General features: G+C 49.5%; 1 protein-coding gene across 9 annotated transcripts in view; it reads right to left on the reverse strand.

The window, feature by feature from the left end:
• Window positions 1-21981, reverse strand: part of LOC125718277 (glutamate receptor ionotropic, NMDA 2B-like) — a 50663-nt gene that overhangs the window by 26282 nt on the left and 2400 nt on the right. For 3 of the 9 annotated variants that reach the window (XM_048991991.1, XM_048991990.1, XM_048991989.1), the window contains 4 exons: window positions 18309-18393; window positions 16121-16288; window positions 15549-15666; window positions 5537-6103 (listed from right to left, as the gene is read on the reverse strand). In XM_048991991.1, the coding sequence (XP_048847948.1) occupies window positions 5537-6103; window positions 15549-15575 (594 nt within the window). In that variant the 5' untranslated portion in view covers window positions 15576-15666; window positions 16121-16288; window positions 18309-18393. Of the gene's footprint in view, window positions 1-5536; window positions 6104-7973; window positions 8076-15548; window positions 15667-16120; window positions 16289-18308; window positions 18394-19331; window positions 20985-21981 lie in introns of those variants that run through there. The other 6 variants (XM_048991996.1, XM_048991995.1, XM_048991994.1 and 3 more) reach the window with 6 other exon arrangements.

Below are 21981 nucleotides of genomic sequence, written 5' to 3' on the forward strand. Positions count from 1 at the left end.
ACACACACACACATACACACACACACACATACACACACACACACACACACACACATACACACACACACACACACACACACACACTACCTTATTCCTTCTCACATCTTTCTCCCGCTCTATCAAAAGATTATGTGATACCTAAGCTCCAAAACATCATTCCTTGGACCCTCTTGAACCCCTTTGTCTCCACCCCCCCCCCCCCCCCCACTTTTTTATCTGTACACCTCTTGACTGACAACAGCTGTATCATCAGCTGGGTAGACAAAGAGAGAGAGAGAGAGAGAGAGAGAGAGAGCGAGAGAAAAAGGGGGAGATGGAGGAATATTTCTAATTCAAAGAGACAGGCTATGTCTCCATGGCAACATGGTTTCCATCGAAACGGTCTCGTTAAAGATGCCATTAGTGCGAACGAAAATATCTACTCAGCCACCGTTGGCCCTGTACGCAGATACTAGCGCGCACAAGCACACATGGGCACATGGCGGCGAGGCAGCTGGGGGCTGATCAGAACCGCTCGCCTCCGGGCCGGCGCCACGTCACGCCACGTATGCAGGTAGTGCGGGAGGAGGAGTATCCCCACCCCACCCCCCACCTGATGTCACACCCCCATTTATCACTCCCGTTAATGGGAAGAGTCACTTCCATGGTGCTATCGCTGGGCAGCCATTTGAGCAAGATTTGGTGGTGGTGGGGGTCAATCGACATGGAGATGTGACAGGGGGCAGCGACCTGCTGCTTCTCCTTCGGGTCTCCATCACGGCTCTGTGATCTTAAACAGAAAGGAGCCTGCTGGACCTGCCAGAGGGCGGCTCAGGCGATGGGACGCCAGAGAGCGGAGGCTGCGGCCGCCCGCCAAGGGCCCAAGGACAGTGGGACGCCGCGACATGTGCGGCAAGTTGATGGGACAGTATTGCGGCTCATACTGCATTTAACATGCTGTGCAAATGCAGGTCACGTGACACTGCGTGTGCATTTGTCACTGCACATGTCAATCTGACATGAAGTCGACATCCCAACTGACCGGGTGTGACTCGTCTCACTGTCACCCGTTCCCTCTTTGTCTTTATGCCCCCCCCCCGCCACTCGGCTCCCCTCCAGGGGAATCGAAGCCTGTGATCTCTGGTCCAGACTGTACAACACGCAGTACTCAGCACTTACGGCATCACAGGGGAAGGCCAGAGGCGTGGGGGGGGAGTGGAGGCAGGACGAGCGAAGGGCAAACGTGGGTGTAAGGGGATGGAGAACGAGAAGCAGCGCAGCAGCCGGAACAAAGTGACAGAGCCAGAGAAAGAAAACAAAAAGAGAAGGACCGGGGGGGGGGGGGCATAATGAGAAAGTGATGGAAAAAAACGAAAAGGGGGGTGAAAGATGAAAGATAGAGGAGGAAGGAGACTGATGAGTGAGTGGGCATGGGTGGGGCTATCAGGCCTGATAGAGTCATGCTGAATGTTTATATCACGTGAGACTTCTGTGTGTGTGTGTGCGCAGGTATACCTATCCTTATGGGGACATAAGGAACCATTTTTTTCCCATATGGGGACTGGTTTCCTGGTCCCCATAAGGGAAAACTCTATTCTTATAAAAATCGGTGACTGCTATGAAAAAACTAAAAATGCAAAAACTCTTGTATTTTGCTCAGTTTCTTATGGTTAGGGCAGGGTGGGGGTTAAGGTTGTCATAGTTAGCGTTAGCATTTTTCCCATAGAAGTGAATGACCGGGCCCCATAAGGATAGGTATACCCTACATGTGTGTGTGTGTGTGTGACAGAGAGTGTGTGTGTGGGGGGGCAATAACCATACTGTCCATCAGAACTTCACAGGAAGAAGAAAAGGGCCTGAAAGACACTGGCATTCTGTCGCAGAGGCCTCAGAGAAAGAAAAAAAAGGAAGGAATGTGAAAAATAAATTAAAATTAAGAGGAGAGCCAAGATTGATGGGGAAGTGGGGCAAACAGTGCAGTGGGGTTCAGTTTGTACCCACGGCCATCCGGGACCAAGTGAGTCATACTCCCTAAATAGGAGGACAGTCTCCCTGAGCCAGCCATGGGTAGCTCCATTCCATCAAGAATAAAGCGTCCACAGACAGTACCATACATTATCAATATGCAATTAAATCCTCCAATTACTGCTGCTAGCTTTTAACCACAGAGAAGACAAATACATAAATTATAGAAGGAATCAGGCACCTCCCCACAACAGCCTGGTCAGTGCAAAATCACCAAAACCCAAAGATGAATAAAAACCCTTCCGATTACATGTCCAACTGGCCATCCTGAACACTGTAAACCAGAACACTTTGTGGTGCTTCTGAGGGGGGTGAGTTTGTTCTGCATCTGCGGCAGTCAGGAGTTCAGGGTGGTACTGCCAATAAAACGCTCTTTAAAGCCATGAAAATTGCCTGTGCTTATGATTGTCCCTGATAAAACATTTCTCCACAAATAACCCAATGGATCACATGTATGCTCTGTTACAGAGGCACATGGCATCTGATCTACAGAGTGCAGAACATCCTGTCTACAGAGCGCAGGACATCCTGTCTACAGGGCAAAGGACATCCTGTCCACAAGGCACAAGACATCCCATCTACAGAGCACAAAGTATCCCGTTTAAAGGATACTGGATAATCCATCTACAAAACATAAGCTATCCTGTGAACAGGGCACAAGACACGCTGTCTGTAAGGCACTGGACACACTGTCTATGGGGCACAGGACAAACTGTCTGTAGGACACAGGATAGGATTGTGACTGTTGCAAAGGATGCACTGTCTACAGGGTATAGGATATGATGTCTATGGGGCACAGTACACACTGTCTGTGGGGCACAAGACATGCTGTCTACAGGGCACAGGACATGCTGTCTACAGGGCATAGGACATGCTTTCTACAGATTGTTCACAAAACATGTCCCACGAAACAAGAAAAGTTATAAGTAAGTCTTAACATTCATGTTTGAAATGGACGAAAAGAGGCAGGAAAAATAGGACACATATTTAGGGCTCTCTCTCTTTCTTAAAAGCATGCTAGCTGGACAGCCACATCTTGAAATCAGGACAGAACGAGAGAGAGTATTGATAGAGGGAAGGCAAAAAAACAGAAAGGGAATATTATAACACAGGGGTCGGTGACTGAGGAGAAGCAGCGCGTGACAGGGGAATGAGAGAGGCTGGGCAGCTTGGGCGTCCTGAGGGGGCTGCCCAACCGCACGTGTTTTTCAGAGAGCAGGAGAGTGTATCACAGCGAAACGGTGCTAGACCTCATTAACCGCTGTCGTAAAACAAGTCGGCCGGTGATGGATCGCATTTACGGACGGACAGGATCGGCTGGGCTGATTAAAACCCCGCTGACTGGGCGTTGCCAACGGTGACAGCTAGCCAAACCCTGCCTCAGGCGAGGTGACCCCGAAAAATAGCTCCTCTCTGAATTGAGCTCGTAGCAGGGCTGGCCCCAGCAAAACAGTTTTATCCCCCACCCCCCAAAATGGGAATATGTGCCAGACACAGGTCACATCCGTCAGCATTCAGGTTCGGTACATCTCATTCCCGACTGCCACGAAACCGCTCCAGGAATAAATTAATCACCTCAGTCACACCTCTGAGGGCCGGGCAGTTCTGGACTGATGAAGTGTTGCGTTACGCCATGAACACGGTGCAGGGGCTGCGTGGGGGTCCAACACGGAAACGGCGGGGCACTCTTGAGCGTTAAACTGCCTCTTGAGTTTTGTTGCGCCCTTCCACTGGCATCATTCAGTGGTGGGATTAAAACAAACAAACACAAAACCCAGTGCCCGGTGTACAGGGGAGCACATGGAGATCTGTTCGCTGTCATGGGCGCTCAGGTGCTGAAACACACGGCACACAGAGAAACACAAAACACCACACATATATGCTAGGGGACACTGTGCAGCTCAGTGGGACAGGACTCCACGCCTGTGAACGGAAGGTTGTCGGTTCAAATCCCCAGGTCGGCAGAGTGATTTTGCTGCTGGGTCCCCGAGCAAGACCCATAACCCCAGGGAAGTGGCTGACCCTGCTTTCGTAATTGTACAGTGAGTTGGATAAAAGTGCTGGCGAAACAGATAAATATTCAGTGGCCTCAAAAAATTATGCCACACACTTCCCATCATGCCCTGGCACAGCCACCCCCTACAGGCACACGCTTCCAATGCCCTTCAGCATTTTACAGAATAAATCGAAATCACGTTCCCCCTGGCAGGCCTCTCACAGCACAGCAGCACAGCCCCACCCCCCAGCCACCAGATTAAAGGAGCGTGTCGCTCCCCTGCTTACCCATCTCCGTCTCCATCTCCCCCTAATTAATCTGAGCCTCACCTGTGCTGCCCACACCACCTTCATGGCCCCATTTTTCTACCTCTGCTCTTGCTATCATGCTCGAATGCCGCCACACTTCCTGTCTCCTCTTCTCTCTCTTCCGCCTCGATCCATCACTACATCCCCTCCAAGTCGCGGTCAGCTCCTTCCTCCTTCCTTCAACGTCAGTCCGTTTATCCCTCTCCATCAGTGGATGAATGAGGAACTCCCACCATACACCCAGGTTCTACGTTCTACATGTGTAGATGTGTGAGCCATTGCCATGCCAACCACGCCAGGAGTACTTGGCCTCGTGTCGGGGTGGGGTAATAATAGCTAGGCGAGTGACTGAGGAGTGCATTGCTCCTCCCGCACAACCTCCTCCTTGTCCTCCTCCCCTCCACACTGCGCCTCCCTCACCTCCCATTTGTTTACCATTACCAGACCCCCATCAGCACATTCCCCACCTATGGTCCCGCTCTGGTGTTGCTTGCGTGGCGGTGCAGGTAATCGGTTAAATGAAGAACGCGGAGCGTCTCCGTGATCCCGCCTGGATCTGGCACCCGGGAGCAGCAGACGTGATGCATACTGAGTTAATTCCGTTAAATTATTCCAGGCTGTTAACTACCTCAGTCAAAGTGGAGGCAATGTACCGTTTTGCTTACGGCCCCAGTCTGATGCCATCCCCCTCTCCCCCCCAATGTCAGCGCAAATACTCTGTCCGTAGATACAAACGGAAGTGAACTTTTCATACCTGGCCTCCCCTTTGGCTGTTCTTTGCTAAAGGCTAGTATAGTCAATATGAGTTGCAAACCCTCAACCTGGAAGCCATCGGAAATTATCTGTAATCACGCACCAAATGTACAAGGATATGTGCATGTGTGTGTGTAAGCCAGTTGGGATACTCTGAGTATGCAGGTGCAGGTGTGAATGCGTGTTTCAGCCAGTAGGGACACTCTGTGGTATGGAAAGTTGTCTGTTCTCGCAGTTTTGTTTGCAGAGGCAGGATAAAAAGGTGGCCCCCCATCACTCAGCCAGCTCTCTCTGCCACGTCATGCCACCGAGGACAAGTTTCCGAGTCACTGTTCTGTGTCTCCTACCCATAACCCCCCCCCATCCCTGTCACTCGTCCCTCTCTCAGCAATTCAGTCTGCAACTTAATCCAATGTCCTCCAGTCGTCTCCGAGCCCCCTGGCCCCTCAATCAACCCCTCACGGAGCCAGCCTACCTTGGCCGCCATGATCATGGATGAGCCGCCACGGATGCCCAGGATGGGGATGTGCGTCTGGGCAGAGATGAAGTCCAGGATCTGGGCGATGGCCTCCTGGTCGGTATCATCACCGAAAACCACACCCTGCAGCCAGTGCTTGGTCATCAGATCGCAGATGCGCGTGATGATGCTCTTGGGGTCCGTCTCATTCATGGTGACCAGCTCCACGTTGGGTGGCAGTGGCATGTGCTGGAAATCGTCCTTTTCGCGGCCCTCAGCCAGCGCCAGTTCGCTGGAGTTGCCCACTAGCACCACAGCAATACTCAGGCCCTGCGTTAGCTTGTTGGGCGGCGGGGGGGGCGGTGCCACAGGGATGTAGTGCGGTCCGCCCCTCTCCTGTCCGCCGGGTCCGCCCTTGTCCCGCCGACACATGCCTGGGGTGGCCAGTGACAGGACGTACAAGAAGAGGAGGAAGAAATGTGGGGAGAGATGCAGGGAGCCCCTGGGAAAGACACGGCGGTCCTGGGAGGCGGAGGACGTACGACCGTGGCACACAGGCATGACGGAGGAGTGGAGACGTAATCCCTGGGCAGAGGGAACAGAAGGAAAGGTGAGCAAAAGCAGTTAGTGCAGGAGCTGTGTGATCAGCGCTAATTTACCACAGCAGACACAGCAGCGCCTCTATCACACATGCCGGCGCATAACAGAGCCAGAGAAACTGGGCCACTGCAGGGCGAGGTGCAAGGTGATAGACAGGCGACCTGACAGACAGGCAAACCAGCAGGCAGACTAAGAGACTGATGAACAGACTGACAGACAGACTGATGGACAGTATGGCAGACAGTCAAACCGACAGGCAGACAGACATACTGATGGGCAGATTGACAAACTGATGGACAGTATGGCAGACAGGCCAACTGACAGGTAGACAAATGGATGGACAGACTGGCAAACAGACTAAGAGACAGGCTGATGGGCAGTATGAAAGAGAACTGGACAATTTTATGGACAGGAAAACTGACAAGCAGACAGACAGGCACACTGATGGGCAAACTGACAGACAAACTGATCGACAAACTGACAGGCAGACAGACAGACTGACTGCATTCGCACAAAGGCGCAAATGACGGAATGCTGGAAAAAGCACAGATGATGTGACACCAAATGAGAGAAAGGAGGTAAAGGAGATGGAGGGGAGAGGATGAATAAGAACAGAGAGGATATATGATGGGAGATGGGGGGGAAAAAGGGATTTTTATCGACTCTCTAAAGGACAGACCCATGGGCTGAGTGATGCGCCGACAGGGCGACTCAGAGCAGCTCTGAGATTGATTAACTGACTATCAGACTGACAGACGGACAGATTCAGGGACTGACTGATAGACTGTCTGACCCTGCCTCCACGCCCCTCTGTTCTGCTGCACTCTTTCTCCCTCTCTCTGAATGACCACAAATCTCTAACCATTATTTATAGACCTTTCCATTAACAGTGATGCAGGAAGAGGGGGAGGGAAGAGGGGGAGTGAATGACAAAGTGCGAACGAAAGAGTATGCACAGCTTGTGTTCTGACAGGCATGTTTTGTGTATGTATATGTGTGTATATGTACATGTGCATATATGTCTGTGTGTGTTTCCGGTTGGGGTTCCCAACCTGAAACACAGGGGGGAAAAGGGGGGATAGAGATGAAAACATAGAAACGCACAACAAACACACCGCATGATGGAGTGAGAAAGATGGAAAGAGAGAGAACAGATAAACAGGGACAGGAACATGGGGGTTTGAGAGAGCAGAAGGGCTCCTTTAAGAGAACTAATTGCTAGAAGTTCGTCAGGGTTAATTACAGGTCCCTGTGTTAATTGTCAACTGCACACTCTTCCTAAGGGTGGAAAATGACGTGGGGGTGTAAGTCCAAGGGGGGTGGCGGGGGGATGGGGCCTGTAACGAAGGGGTAGAAGGAAGAGGATGGAAAGCGGAACCAAGATGGGGATTCGGATTCAGGGAAGAGGGGGAATTAAAGACAGGGTGAGAGAATGACAGAAAGAGGGAAGAGAAAATCAGCAACAGATAGATGGAGCAGCAGGAAGAGGACTGAGGAAAGGAGGGAGGTACAGGGCAAGAGAGAGATGGAGAGTGAGACGGAGAGAGATGCTCCATTTGAATCTACTTCTCCAACAGCACTCAGTTTCCATAGCAACTGTTAAAATAGGCCCTCTCAGTGTAACGCTGATGATGGACACAGAGATACACGTTGGTACCCCTCACACACCAGCGTTCCCCGACACAAACAAATCCGCATGTCCCACACGCTCATCCGCCCGCCCACTGGAGGGCACCGGCGAGCACCACACATGGGCAATGCGGGGCCGGCTTCTCTTAGCACAGCCGATAACTTGGCACGTACGGTGCCCTCCCACCACTGGCACGCGTACGGGGAGGGGAAAGCCTCTCCTAACCTGCCTGGGGGGGCGGGATGTGGCGACCGTGGCCAGATCCGTTTCACACGCCCGTGAGCTTCCTGGCAACTGGAACGGACCCCCTTAGCAGCAGAGTCTGGCCTGGGGCAAACGACAGGGCAGTTCAGCCTGAGCAGCTTCATTGTGAGTATTCAGGGATACATATACAGCAAGCAAAGCAGACAGAAGCAGTGTGGCTCTCCTCAGAGGGCCGAACAAGTGTGACTGTCCTCAAACGGGCCAAATAATACCAAAGATTGGAAAGGAGCAGGAAATATAGGTGCACAGCTAGCAGCGGAGACGCTGCCTCAGTGAAACGCCGGACAGGTTAGAAGCGGCAGCTGGTCGCATGATATACCTCGACGCTGCCTCTGCCGTGAATGACATGTCTGATTCACAACCTGAAGAATTTACCCGGGGATGGGGGTGGGGGTTACAATCTTATAAGCGTTTTCATGCAGCATTCAAAGTGCTCGTGTAAGATAGAGTACATGAGGAGGTGTGCAGTAAAAGATGCTCGTTGTAAGCTGCTTCAATCCCGGCATCGCCGGCGAATCGCCTCCCCCCAACGGAATACCAGCTTTTGAAGTGAATGGATTACGTGCAGAGCTCGCGACGGCGGCTGTCCCACAAAGTCAGCGATCTCTCCCCGGGATGCTCGCTGTCCTTAGAGGCCACAGGGAGGACGCGAAATCAGGGCCAAGCGGCAGGGATAATTACATCACAGAGACCTTTACCTCTCTGCCTTTTTTTAAGACAGTATAAGTACCAGCAAAGCACCCGGGAGAAGATTTCATGATGAGAGCCTGAAATGTAAATATCCATCCGTCCAGTCTTTTCTGTATCCACTACGTAGGGTCACAGGGGTTCGGGGCCTATGGGAGCAAGGCAGGGAATAACCCAGGATGGGGCGCAAACCCATCACACTCACACATGCACACCTATGGGCAATTTAGAGACTTGAACCCTGGTCCCAGAGGTCTAAGGCAACAGCGCTAACCACTGTGCTACCGTGCCACTACGCCACCCCAGAAAGGTAAGCATAAGTAACGCAAATTAAATCCGCCACAGCGGGGTGACCGAAAGACAAGCTGGAGGAGGATGGCCTTGGTGGTAGAGGGTAGAGGTTACAGAGAAGCCGCTCCACAGTTACGCCATCAGAGCTGGTTTCAGCTTTCTAGAAGCTGAGATGGGTTGGGAAGTAAAGTCTGGGGTCTTGAATGAGTGTAGGTGCGGTAGTTTAAAGAAGGTCACTCTACACGCCAGTCTAACTGCACAGCCCCACTGGGCCACAAGCTAAATCTCAAACACCTCTTGGTCCGGCCCAGACAATGCTCACAGAATTCATTCGGCTTAGAATTCATTTACACTTGTTCACCCTCCTCTTTTATTTTTGCCAAAAAGACAACATATTCAATCACTGTCTTGTGTCTCGCCTTGTGATAACTGGTTCATATCATTACTGTCTAAAAAGGTCATTGGTTTAGTCCCATTAGGGCCTGGACACATGCCACTCCGTTCATATACAGAGACCGAGCCTGACGAGCCAAGACATGACAAAGAAACCAAAATGACCCCCCATGAACGCCTTCCTCTAATCGCACAAAATGTGTTTTATTGACAGCTTTTCGCAGATTAGCACCGCGCTAATCTCTCCCGTTCGGTCCATCTCATTCCAAACTGTTATTTTTAGGACTCTGGCTCGGCCAGCCTGGGATTAACGAGTACATTTAAGCGCGAGAGGCAGTGCGCGATCTCCCAGCGCATGGACAGGAGGTAGTCGTCAGGACGCAAGCGGGAATTTACCGCGAACTCCAACCTCCTTGGCTGATAGCTAATTACAAAGATGGGGCCATCAGTGCTGCTGTCCGTGCTGCTCCCAGCAGCAAACACGAGAAAGCGGGCGGATAAGCTGCCATCTTCTGCAGCGTCTGTGTTTCCCTAACAGATGGATGAAGGTTTACTCCTCTCTACGCTGCAGCAGAGGTACACAGTGGGTGAAAACTCAACAAAACCTGTGATGGAAATAATCGAATACCATAAAATCTGTGAATTCAGACTTGTAAAAATTCCGAAATTGTTGATGCTTCATCCACTGAAATACAATAACCTGAATGTCAACAGCAAACGAGAAACTACATTTTTTGAAAGTGTAAATGATTCTGAGGAACAACTGAAGTTACTGCACTGCAGAGGGGAAAATGACTCGTCTTGGTCCCTTAGTAGCTCATTATCCATTTGAAAAGGAATTGCTCCTTATTCATAAGTAAACAGCCATGTTTACACAAAGGCCATCAGGCTTCGTTCATCTGAATGCCAAATAAATTATTGTGTTTTATTCGCTGGTCTTCTCCATTTCTTCTATAAGCTATACTCCACCCATCTTTAAAGGCAGGGGGCGCTCATGAGCAATTCCTCTGCGGTCACTGCAAACCACATTCAGTCGGTGGGACAGGGCTGCCGCGCCTTTCCGCATATACTCTGGCTCCTGGCAGCAGGACCTGAACGTGATGGCGGCCCCCGCCCCAAGGCACGCGTGGTGCCGTGTAGGACATGTCATTCGGTTTTTCCGGAGCACGTGTCTGATGAGCTCGCCAGCCCTGTGACCCCGAGCGCCATCAGCAGAATTAATGTTGATTCATTCCAGCGACGCGCCTGACCTTACTGGCTGTGCGCTTCTCCTTCTGCTGTGTTCTTCACTAGAAAGCTCCACCCAGAAGTAGCGCTTCACTGCGGCACACGCTCTAAGCCCATTTAGCGTGGAGGCCCCGGTGCCATCTGTGGCCATGTTTAATGTCGCAATAGTAACCGCTGACAATGACCAGCTCAGCCGACTGGCCCGCCCTGTGTATTCTGTCTATAGCGCTTTTCTGCAGGTGACAAGCGAGTGTCGAATGGGATGCACAGAGTTCGCTGTCAGATGCATGAGAACACCAGTGTGGATTTCGGTGATGAGGCAGGCGGATCACCAGCTCTAACCTAACCATTTATGTGGTGGCCGTCGCCTGAGCGATTCCGGGAGCTCGCAACCGAGACGCTCCCTCGCGACCCACATGATATATAGAGGGTCAGGCCAAACCGCTGATTGTTTTACACACAATACAATTATAATTGTTGTTATCATTATTAGTAGCAGCAGTATTATCATAATTATAATTATGCTGGCAGTGATACTGTTATTGCTCTCATAATATGACCAACCTCAGGAAAGAATAACACGGCTTATAAGTTTCATAACACTCAGGAGGAATTCTAGGATCATTTTATGAGGGAGTCATAATTCATACAGAGGGGCCAACCTTATCATTAGCCAATGGTATGTTTTGAATAGGTGAGTGAAGGGGCGGGGCCAACACGGGGGCCAATCATTTTTCAGCTAGGGATGGTGCCCCTGGTTACATCTGTCTACTTTCCTTCTCCTGCCATGATCTTGAGTAGATGCTAGTTCCTTGAGCTAGGACCCTTGGGCAGATTCCTCCCTAAAAGTGCCTGTATGCTGGTCAAACGGACTGTACCATCATGCCGACGGCCTCCGTGAGCTTCAGCCATTGCTGGGACTGAAAGCTATCCGCCCAAAAACCGAATTTGAGGAAAAAAATAAATAAAAAAAAAACACAGAAGCGTAGCTGCCTAGTCCCCCATGGGAGGGATCGGCAAACGACGCACGCACATCCCGCACTGTAAATGATGCCCGCATGCTGTGAGAAAAGCCGATGCAGTGGTACCTCTTTATGGCCAACGTGACGCGCTTTGCACCTGACGGCGACGTCAACCGTGTGTCACTCTCTTGTTTAAATCACAGCTACGCCGAGGCCCCGCCGGTGTTGAGCGATTTTAATTAAAGAGGCAGCGGAAAGTCAGCAAGAGAGGGAGAGGGAAATAGGGAGCAGGGTGGGGGGGGGAGGAGATACAGAAGGGGACTGTGGTGGAAAGTGGAGGAGAGGTTAGAGGCTTATGGGAGAGCAGCAGAGAGGAGTGAAAGGATTCAAAGAAAGAGAAATGCTCTGACAACAATTTTGAATTATTCTCTCTTACCCATGTAAAGCGCCTTGGGGCAACTCTGTGGCGAAAGGCGCTATATAAAAATAAATTGAATAGAACTACAGGCCTGCATCACCTCTGTAGGTAGTTCATTATATTTCTTTATTGTCGTCTTCCATTTTCCACGTGTTAAAGCAGTGTGGCCATTCCTCTCCCTCTTTCTCTAGCACCTCTCTCCCTCTGTCATTTTACCTGATTGATTTTCCGCCATTATAAAAGCTCACAGGACATTCTCCAGCTTTGATATTTAACAAACGCTTATGTATTACATGATAAGCAGAGTCACCTCCGTGCCTGACATAAATAACGTAAATTACTGATAAAACATAGACAGGAACAATCATATAAATCCAAGCGTTCAGATATATGTTCCCACTGATACACACACACCACACACACAAATATGGAAATGGCTCTATCGATTGCCCGGCCTGCACATTCTGTCTATGGCGCTTTTCCGCAGGTGACGAGTGACTGCTGAACAGGACAAAGTTCACTGTCGGGGGGGGGGGGCACACATACACCTGCTGCAGTGAAACCACCGTCCATCCGCCACAGCCCAGTGGAGCTGCTGGCAAATCAGGTTCTCCCTCTTTCATGAGCCATAATTTCTCCAAAAAGCCAAATCCATCAGTGGGTGACGGGCAGCTTTAATGAGTCATGGGCCCCGAGGTCAAGAGCTCAGGTCGTTGGCCTGCTTCTGTGGCACCGACGCAACCCTGCCATTTTCTCAAGGATTCACCGTGTCCTTACTTTGGATTTCTGCTTTATTGTCGCGGCACTGATCCTTATATTTAAGGCAGAGCTGATTCACAGATAAAGCCGTGCACTGGGGGCTGTGGACGGACTTATCGTAATTGTCTCATTTGCCTAGGGGGCAAGTTATTGGGCTGTTGCTGCCGCCTGTCCCCTCCAGCCCCCCCGGAACCATCGCCCCCCCCACTTACCTTACCACTGTCTTTAACAGCCCCCTTTTGCCCCTCTCCAGTCATTGTTAATTAATAAGCAAGCTGTTCCCAAATTGCGGCAGCTGTAGGCCCGCAATGTCTTCAGGTCCAGCACACACCCGGCTCCTGACGCTTCATGCAGGGTCCCTGCCGGGCCAGATTCCAGTCGGGACCGAACTCGGACGCACACCTCAGTCCCCCCCAGCTGCTCCACGCTTAAGGCAGTATGTTTCGGTCCGGTCCATGGGGACCTCCAGACGGTCCACAATTTTCTCCCTCCCAGCTCCCGGAACAGATATGGCTTGAGAAACATCAGCTTAAGGCACAAAAAAGGTGAATAATTTCTCTGTCCTACTTAAAAAAAAAGAAAATGTACAAGAAAAGCTTCGTCACAGCATAACAATTGTTTATGCCAATGTATGTGACCAGATTGCTTTTTTAACCCATCCATGCACAGAGGTTTTGTAAACTGCTTATAGTTTATTTTCATTTAGGAAATCAAATGTACTACTGACAAGTACATCCATCCATGCATCCATCCATCCATTTTCTATACCAAAACTTCCCGTTTAACATGCGGCTGATTTGGCCGCTTCTATATTTCAGAGCCATTTTGCTGTTCCAAATGTTTTGTTCCAGAGAGAAAAGTCTTTAAGTAGCTGCATTGCTGACAGCAAGCTAATCCGCCATAAGGCAGCGTCTTTTCCTCAAAGCGCACACAAACCAAATCAATTGATTGTCCCTATTTGCAGGTGTTCAGCCTCCATGTCATTAAATGTTACCGTGAGATCCAGTTAAACTGATGACATCGATTCCATTACAATACAATCAAATCCACGTTTGTAGCATTTCCGACATTACCAAGGACGTAAACAAAGGACTTGATGACTTATACATACAGGAGATCGAAGCAGTCGAATCACAGCGGGGTCATGTTAATTTGTCATCTATGTGACTGTTGCTGCTGCTGCTGTTTTTATGAGAAATGGTTTTAAAAATCTACAGCTTCACTCTTTAATCTGCCGTTGGTTATCGACAATTCAAGTGTCTTGTGCGCAGGCTGAGTCAGACGGACAGTTGGTGCTGTACTCTCGGAGCGCGATCCTAGGACGAAGACTCAAAGGACAGAAAGGCAAAATGTCATTTTTCACCACGACATGTCGTTATTTGGCACTGACCGTGACCATTGGGGAATACGACGAAGAATTATTTGACTTATATGGCATTTCCCTTTAAATAACACGTTCACGCCATTCCGCCTCAAACGCATCACCGCACAGCCTGTTCCTTCTTCCCACACACATGGGCGAATTGCCTTCCTTCTCTCAGTCTTTGTCTCCATCTCAAGCTGACTCAAGCTCCCAGCCATGTTGCTACTCTTCAATCGCGCTCTTCCCGAACATCAGAGAGTCCCAAACGCCACCCAAAGCCCCCACCCCGGCTGGGCGGGACAGCTTGGGGACGGGCAAGGTGGCCAAGAAGCTGAGGGCCCTGAAATCAACGCCTTCTGCTGTCACCTTCGGAAAGCCGGCATGGAGCAGAAATCCGCTACCATCTTGACAAAGTCAAAAATAAACCTTGAATATTTCAAACAGATACGGGTGGCGGATGGAGTAATCTTCAGGTTATCCCCGGTATTTGAAACAGCAAATGGTTTCCTGGTGTTGTAAGTCATACACCTCCTGGAGGCCATGATAGGAATGAGGACAGAAACGGCAATGAAGCATTAGAGGAACTAATGGGGGTATTTATTCCGCGACCCCATACAGTGCCTCTGCTTTGCCACTTAAAAATCTCTGCTTGGCCAACTGACTGTAGAATTAAAACAGTGAGGGGGTGTAACAGTAGCTTCAGTGAACACCAGGGGGAAAAACAGGAAATTATCAACCAGCAAGAACGAGAACCGGCTGGCAGGGAGGCCCACTGGCGGTGGGTGTTATGTCTCCGAGCGTCACATGACCGATTTTCACCGAAGGTGCCGAAATACGCTATACCACGAGATAAAGACACGGGATACGCATCCAGTCAGGGACTGTCCTGTCTGCTCCGCCATCTCACTGGTTCGGAAACGGGCACAGAAAAGGACAGATCATACAGATGAAAACAACCCTGCTCAACGAATCCTTTAACTCAATGTCTTGAACCCTCCCTCTGCACGACTATCCACATTTTTGCTCCCTCCCAGCTTGCCGGAGGTGGGAGGGAGTAAAAATATGGACTGTCTGTGGGTCCCTGAGGATCGGATTGGGAAACACTGCTTTAACTGATTTTTCGATATTTGTAAAGCCATGCAAATGAGTCCGATACTCGATACAGACTGGGCCTTGACACCTTCTCCAGTCCCCCACACGGCCGTGCTGTCCATCGATCCATCGGCGACCTGTTAAACAGGGAAGCCAGGACTGCACAATCCCAGGGAACTCTGGGTGAACAGCGATACTGCCAACCACAAGGTCAAACAGTCATCCCCTCTTTCCAGGGTCTAAGGGCACACATGGATACGGAGGCACATTCAAGAGTAGTGTCGGAGGAAATTAGAGGGGCAGGGGTGTTTGGGGGGGACACACATTGCATCCGACTGCCTCACCTTGTGAACTGCCAGCCCGGATCTCATCCCTGCTTCTCAGAACTGGCATGATGGAGTGACCAGGAACTCCGCTCTCCCTCTCATAGCCCCAGACAGAGGGAGGGTGAACTGATAACAGCTGGAGACGAGACAATAGCAAGGAGAGAAAAGAAGAGTGAGGGGGCTGAACTGCACAAACTGCGGAGTACCACATGTGAGAAGGAGAAGACAGGAAGGACCCCCCCAAAAATATGACAAAATGACACTTTTATTCACTGTATTCAAATCAGCGGCTGTTCTACAGTTAATCACATAGTTGGTTTGCCATTCTGGTTCATGTATTTTTTAAATGGAAGTGCAAGGTAAAAAAATAACAGTGAACGGTCAAAGAATATAAACATCAGACTGAGAATTAATATGTGTGAGTAGTGATTTACTTATGATTCGTTGAAAGTATGTAACTGTGCACTCAAAGAGAGACAGGACATGGAGGACAGAAATGATTTGGGCTGTTCCTTTTCAGTCATCACTCCTCAAATCATTTCTCAGTGGTGATTCAAGTTTCTTAGCTCCTCCATTGTAACCAAACTCACAGCAGCTGAAGGAAACGTATGGGGGAAGTTTCCGGAATGTCCAAAGAAGCGGGTGGAACAGACTTGCTGTTTTCTCTTTCTTCTGCTGTCCTGCGTCCGTCTTCACTGCTTTATTTCATCGCCGCCGAAACTGTCGTGTTGTTCGGCTTGGTGCTTCACTGCGGCAGTCTGTAGGAAACAACAGTTGCGATTACTCATCATCCACCGCATAACATTAAATGAAAATCAAAAAAAAAGTTGATATGAAAAAGGTCGGCAAACTCAAATCACGCTTCTGTCAAGAGTCCGGCATGACTCAGACTGAGTCAAACCGACACTTTACAGAAATGCTTTTTGAAATGCTTGTCCTGCAGACGCCGTCCGTGTGTTTCGGCATCATCATAGTTGCAAGCTCTTAGGAACCAAAAAAAATTATAATCCCAGCCATTATTTTCCTCTTCTCTGTCCTAAAGTGGGCGTCCACCTCTTTCTGTCTTTCGCTGCCCCCCCCCCCCCTTTCTTGGAAGAGACAGAGGAGATCAAGGCTGTGTGAGAATAATTTTGATCCAGCCAGGCAATGTGATAAATTATGTATTCTACCCAGATTTATGTACAAAATTCCCTCTCCTGCTCGCTCTAATTACCCAAAACTAGTTCAGTGGTGGTGTGATTAACTTCTAGTAACGTTAATTACACGCACATACACATCTGTTTATAGGGTCCCATCCCTAAAACGGTCTGAGCAGGTGGTAGGACCGATCTAGATTCTACTGGAAAAGACAGCACTCTAGGTAAATAAGTAATAAATTAAAAATGCAGATTAATAATGAACACTGGCCTCGAGGCAGCAGATTGTGGTTTCTATATTTTATAAATTGATAATATCTTTCTCTATCACACACACACACATTAAGTTTTCAAACACGGGTAAACGGCACACATAAGACACACGGCCGAAACCACGAGGAGGAAGGTTACAGGAATGACGGTCAGCCCACAGGTTCCGAATGACAAGTGCTGAGGTTGTCACTCTGTCAGCATTATCCTCCAAGAATGAATTATCAGACTGCGATACGGTCCCGTCAGCCGCAGAGATAAACGGCATCTTCGGAGAAGGAGGGCTTGGTTCCGGTTCATAATTCACATTTGTGAAGGTGCAGCATGAGAGCTGGAGAGGAAAGGATGATGCTCGGCATTGGCGAAGAAGACAGGGAGGGCATTATATTCCACAGATCCTTACACAGATCTTTGAGATGTTAGGCCTCAGGACTCAAAAGTAGCCTTTTCACACAATGTCTTAGTGCTATACACAGCGGGGCCGTGTGCCTGATATACACTGTAGCTCTTCCATAACAGAAGATGATTATGATGATTTAATCACTGAATGGAAGCACGTTTAAATTTATAGCGATACCAGAAAGATAAATTCATCCAATACCACCTACTTACTCAAGCGAATGTTAACTGAAAGGGTCAGAGTTCTACCCAGGATTCCAAAGAGCAGTCATGTGGTCTAAGCGCCTCCCCGAGCAGCGCTCGGCATCGCTGCCATTTCCACGCGGCCTGTCCGCGCGATTCACTAACAGAATAGCAAACCACTTATGACAATTCAACCCCTTCAGGGGGCAGCGGAACGCGACAGCACTGTAAGAATTAACCTCTGAAATTAATTAATCACGTCATGTTGGACAGTCTAATTAAACGCTGATTCTGAGTGATGGATTCGCTTTAATTCTGGCTCCACGTGCAACATTCACACCTGAAGGCTCGTCCATCATCAGTGGACTCTAACTTGGCCACTAAGGTCTCTGCTTTAAGGCGTTTGGCTCGTTTTAACTCCGTCCCAGCGGACACCGGCGGACTCTTGCCGCCTGAGCGCCGCATCCCGATCCATCCCATTAACCACTGGGGCTTTCGATGGCTCCACGCTCCGAAGGTGTCCACTCCTCAGTCTGCTCCAGAGCTGGCAGGCTTAGTGAGTCGCTAACGAGACAGAGTGGCAACCGTCCCCTGAGCCAATTCCAGAGCCCCTCGCCTTCCCCCTGCCAGGGGTAACGTACGTGGGCAGATTTGGTAAGAGGTGCATCTAAGAGATGCTCCATCACCTAACCCCCCCCCCCCCCAAATTGAAGCATTTAGTCACATGACCGCATCACACAGCCGGCTGGAAAATGGGACACGGCGACAGGTCATCTGAAGCCACACAGACCTGGGGAACACATGACGGACCGGGCCGGATGACGATGGGGATCGCAGAGATTCCAAGCAGCTCCTGAGTAAACCACGAGTGTAACCTTGACCGCAACGACAGCAGAGGAGCGATTACCCACCCACCCCCCAATCCGTCGCCTTGCCAAAATGACTGCTAGGTTAATTGGCGAGCATGCTGAGGCTGGACGACTGAGCCACAGCAGAAGTGCGAGGGGGCGGGGGGGGAATCGGCCGCACGCGAGCACTTCCCGGGAACGCAGATCGCGGGGCGACGGCGAGATTTGCATCGAGCTCCGCAGGCTAGAGTGTGACAGGCAGAACGCCGGAAGGGAAGGCAGAAGCCTGAAAGCAGACATTTACACACACACACACACACACACACACACACACACACACACACACACACAGCTCTGAATTAACAATGTATCCAACAGCTGCACGGAGAGCCGGAATAGGTGTGGGAGAAGAGCGTAAGGGAAGGACGCTTCGGTATGACATATGAAGATGCAGGTTACATAAGCGCATGAAAGACAGGGAGAGACAGGCATCGGGAGCCCAGCTATCTGACAGGCGCATTTTTAGTAACGGGGAGATATGAAAAGAAAGGGTCAGCAGGGAAGAAAAGGGGAAGTGTTTAGAAAAAGGAGACTGTGATTCAACAGCCCACCTACATTCAATCCCACCCTGGCACAAAGACACACACACACACACACACACACACACACACAGCCATACCCTGACATATACCAAAAGTAATATACTGACCCACACACAAAAAAACGCAGCATTACTGTACTGGCACACTAACACTAAGGGTACCATTAGAAACAGACACACACACCTGCATGTGAAACACACTCAGTGATGCTATGGAGTGCAATATATAAAAAGATCATTACACCATGAACACACACATATATCGCTTGAGCACGCGCACACACACACACACACACACACACACACACACACACACACACACTGCATACAGCAGATGTATAGGAAGGAGGGAATCGGTACTCACCTAATTAACCCCTTCCATGCACTGCTTGCATTTCAGATGTCTCAAGAGAGAAAAGTATTACATCATATTTGTATCAATACTAATGCTAAAAACTGAAAATGTGGTCCTTATTCCTGGATGGGAAAATTCCATTCAAAATTAATAGTAGAAAAAAGTATTAAAATCAGTTTTTAGTCCAGTAGAGAAAAATACAGTCCAGAATTGAAAAGAATATGACTGTTTCAAACAGGAATTCGTTCCCAGTCATACATATACTCCTCAAAAAATTAAACATACAAATAAAAAAAAGACAATCCAAAATTCATTTAATCACAGTTATTAAACCAAGCTCTATAAAACCTCTCCGGCGAACTTCAAACACAGCTGAGGTGGAACATTTATTCTTAGCAGAAGAGGCAAAACATCAGCATAGAAACTATGAGGTGGCAGAATAAATTTCTGCACTTATCCAGCTATGTCCAAAATTCTGCCTCACACACACACTAATTCTGGTATAAGTTTTTGGTCGGCTGGTAATCCAGTTAAAATTTTCTGCAAAACCCCCACCCTCCTATCCTCGTATTGCTAAAAATGATTTTTTAAAAACACTTACTCAAACACAAAAGCATCCCCCCCTTTAAATGAACCCAAATGAAACTGTGAAATGAATGGAGTTTCATGGAGGCGGAGACCACAATGCCTATTTATGATTATCGAATGTAAAAAAAAAAAATAAAATAAATAAAACAAAACAAATCAACGGATGAACCGGATAAAGTCAATGAAGGAAAGAAATGGCTGTATAGAGATGAAGGGATGAAAAAGGGGTGACAGAGAGAAAGTATGAGGGGAGAAAAGAAAAAAAATCCTTTAAAAAGGTAAAAAAAAAATCAGCGAGGGTTTTAGTCCATTCTATTTCAGTGCTTGTGCGTGTGTGTCAGAGGAAGAGTGAGAGAGCGCAAGAAAGAGAGAGAGAGAGAGAGAGCGAGGGAGAGAAGGGGAGGGAGAGAGAGAAAGGGAGGGAGAGAGGGAGAGAGAGAGAGACGAAGAGAGGGGGGCACAGGTGACGGACCAGTAGAGTAGGAGAACAGACATAGAGACAGCCTGGAAAATAGTGCTGCGGCAGATGCTAAGAGGCTGTCATTAAAAAGTGCAGCTCGAGAAGCAGATTACAGGTTAGTGAGCACGAAACGGCAACATGGACGCCATCCTGGAAGGACCGGCTGGCATGTGTCATATGAAAAGCCTTTGAAATGGCACTTTGGTCATGCTGAGATCGCGGCAGTGAAGGCCTCCGGGACTTTGATGGAGGGTCTGACTGAGCGGGAGCGGTTGAAAGAAAGAGAGAAAGAGATGGAGAGGGGGGAGGAAATGAGGCACACGGCGGGCAGACTTTAATGAAAACACCGGCAAGACAGAAAGGAACAAGTGTCTACTCTTAAAGTCACAGCATGAGAAGGTAGTTCTTTGTTGCATGTCAGAGAGGAGCTGGATAGAGTGATAGGAGGGAGGGGGCGGAATTTATCATGGAAAACGGCGACACATGGACCGACTGAGCTGGGCAAACCAGAACTTCTCTCAGCCATACTTCAGAGCTCGCCGGCAAGCGTCTGACGCAAATGTGCTGCACACACAGAAGTGCACACGGGAGTGACAGATGGAGAACAGAGTGTGAACAAACCTACCTAAAAGGCTAATAAAGGATCCCAGGAAGAGTGAGGCAAGGAGCAGAGAGTGAAAGCCAGGATGCGGGTGACACCAATGGAGAGGTGGGCGTTTAAAAAATAAAAAGAAAAAAAGGCAAATCTCAGTTTAAATGGGCTGCATTTAGAAAGGGGTGTGGGAAAGTGGGGGAGGGGGGGGTGGGGTTAAAAGTGAGAGGAGTAGAGAGACTGGCGAGCCCAGGATGGGGATGATGAGGGAAAGAGATGCGAAATCAAGTGTTCTCCCCCGTCAGCCCCCCTAATCCTCACGGTGCTCGCAAAAGGAAAAAATTGTAGAGCAGGTAGATGGAGAAATAGATAAGGAGGCAGAGGAGGGAGAGTGTAAAGAGGTGAAGTGACAGAGTGCCCCCAAGCAGCACGATGAGGATGATGAAGAAGAAGCAGCGGAACAGAAGTATGAATACTCCGGAGATTTCCGTTATATCTTTTTAAGGAGGGGGGTTCTCAGGCATTAACCCCCCTGCCCCTCACCGCCAACAGCTTTCCGATGCCTCTTCAGAAAAAGCACAGACTTAGCTTAAAAATGCAGAGATGTACAAGCGTCCTTTCGGCGGTGAGATCTGTCTCTGCAGAGCCTCATTGCATGCGGCGCGGAGCAGCATCAGGATAGCGCCGGACGCAGGGCTGGTACGCCATCGCTGCCCTGAGCCGAGAGCGTGCTCTGGATGCTCCCACCCACCTCAGGGAAAAAAAGAGATGCAGTGAGGGAGGAAAGGAGGTGTGTCCTTTCAGGGGGGGGGGGGTCAAAAGAGTGAAAGAGTGTGAGGATGTGTCTTTACAGAGTGTATTTGTGTGTCCCCGAGGAATAAATTTATAGAACACAACACCGTCTGCTGCTAGAAATCACAGATTGCGTGTGATGCCTTCAGCAAGAGCAACTTTCTTGGAAATTCTCGCTTTTCCCACTGACCTCATGGGAGTCCAGTCTGCCATGTTCTCCACATCAG

The sequence above is a fragment of the Brienomyrus brachyistius genome, chromosome 22, assembly GCF_023856365.1.
Source record: "Brienomyrus brachyistius isolate T26 chromosome 22, BBRACH_0.4, whole genome shotgun sequence".
Classification (NCBI taxonomy): domain Eukaryota; kingdom Metazoa; phylum Chordata; class Actinopteri; order Osteoglossiformes; family Mormyridae; genus Brienomyrus; species Brienomyrus brachyistius.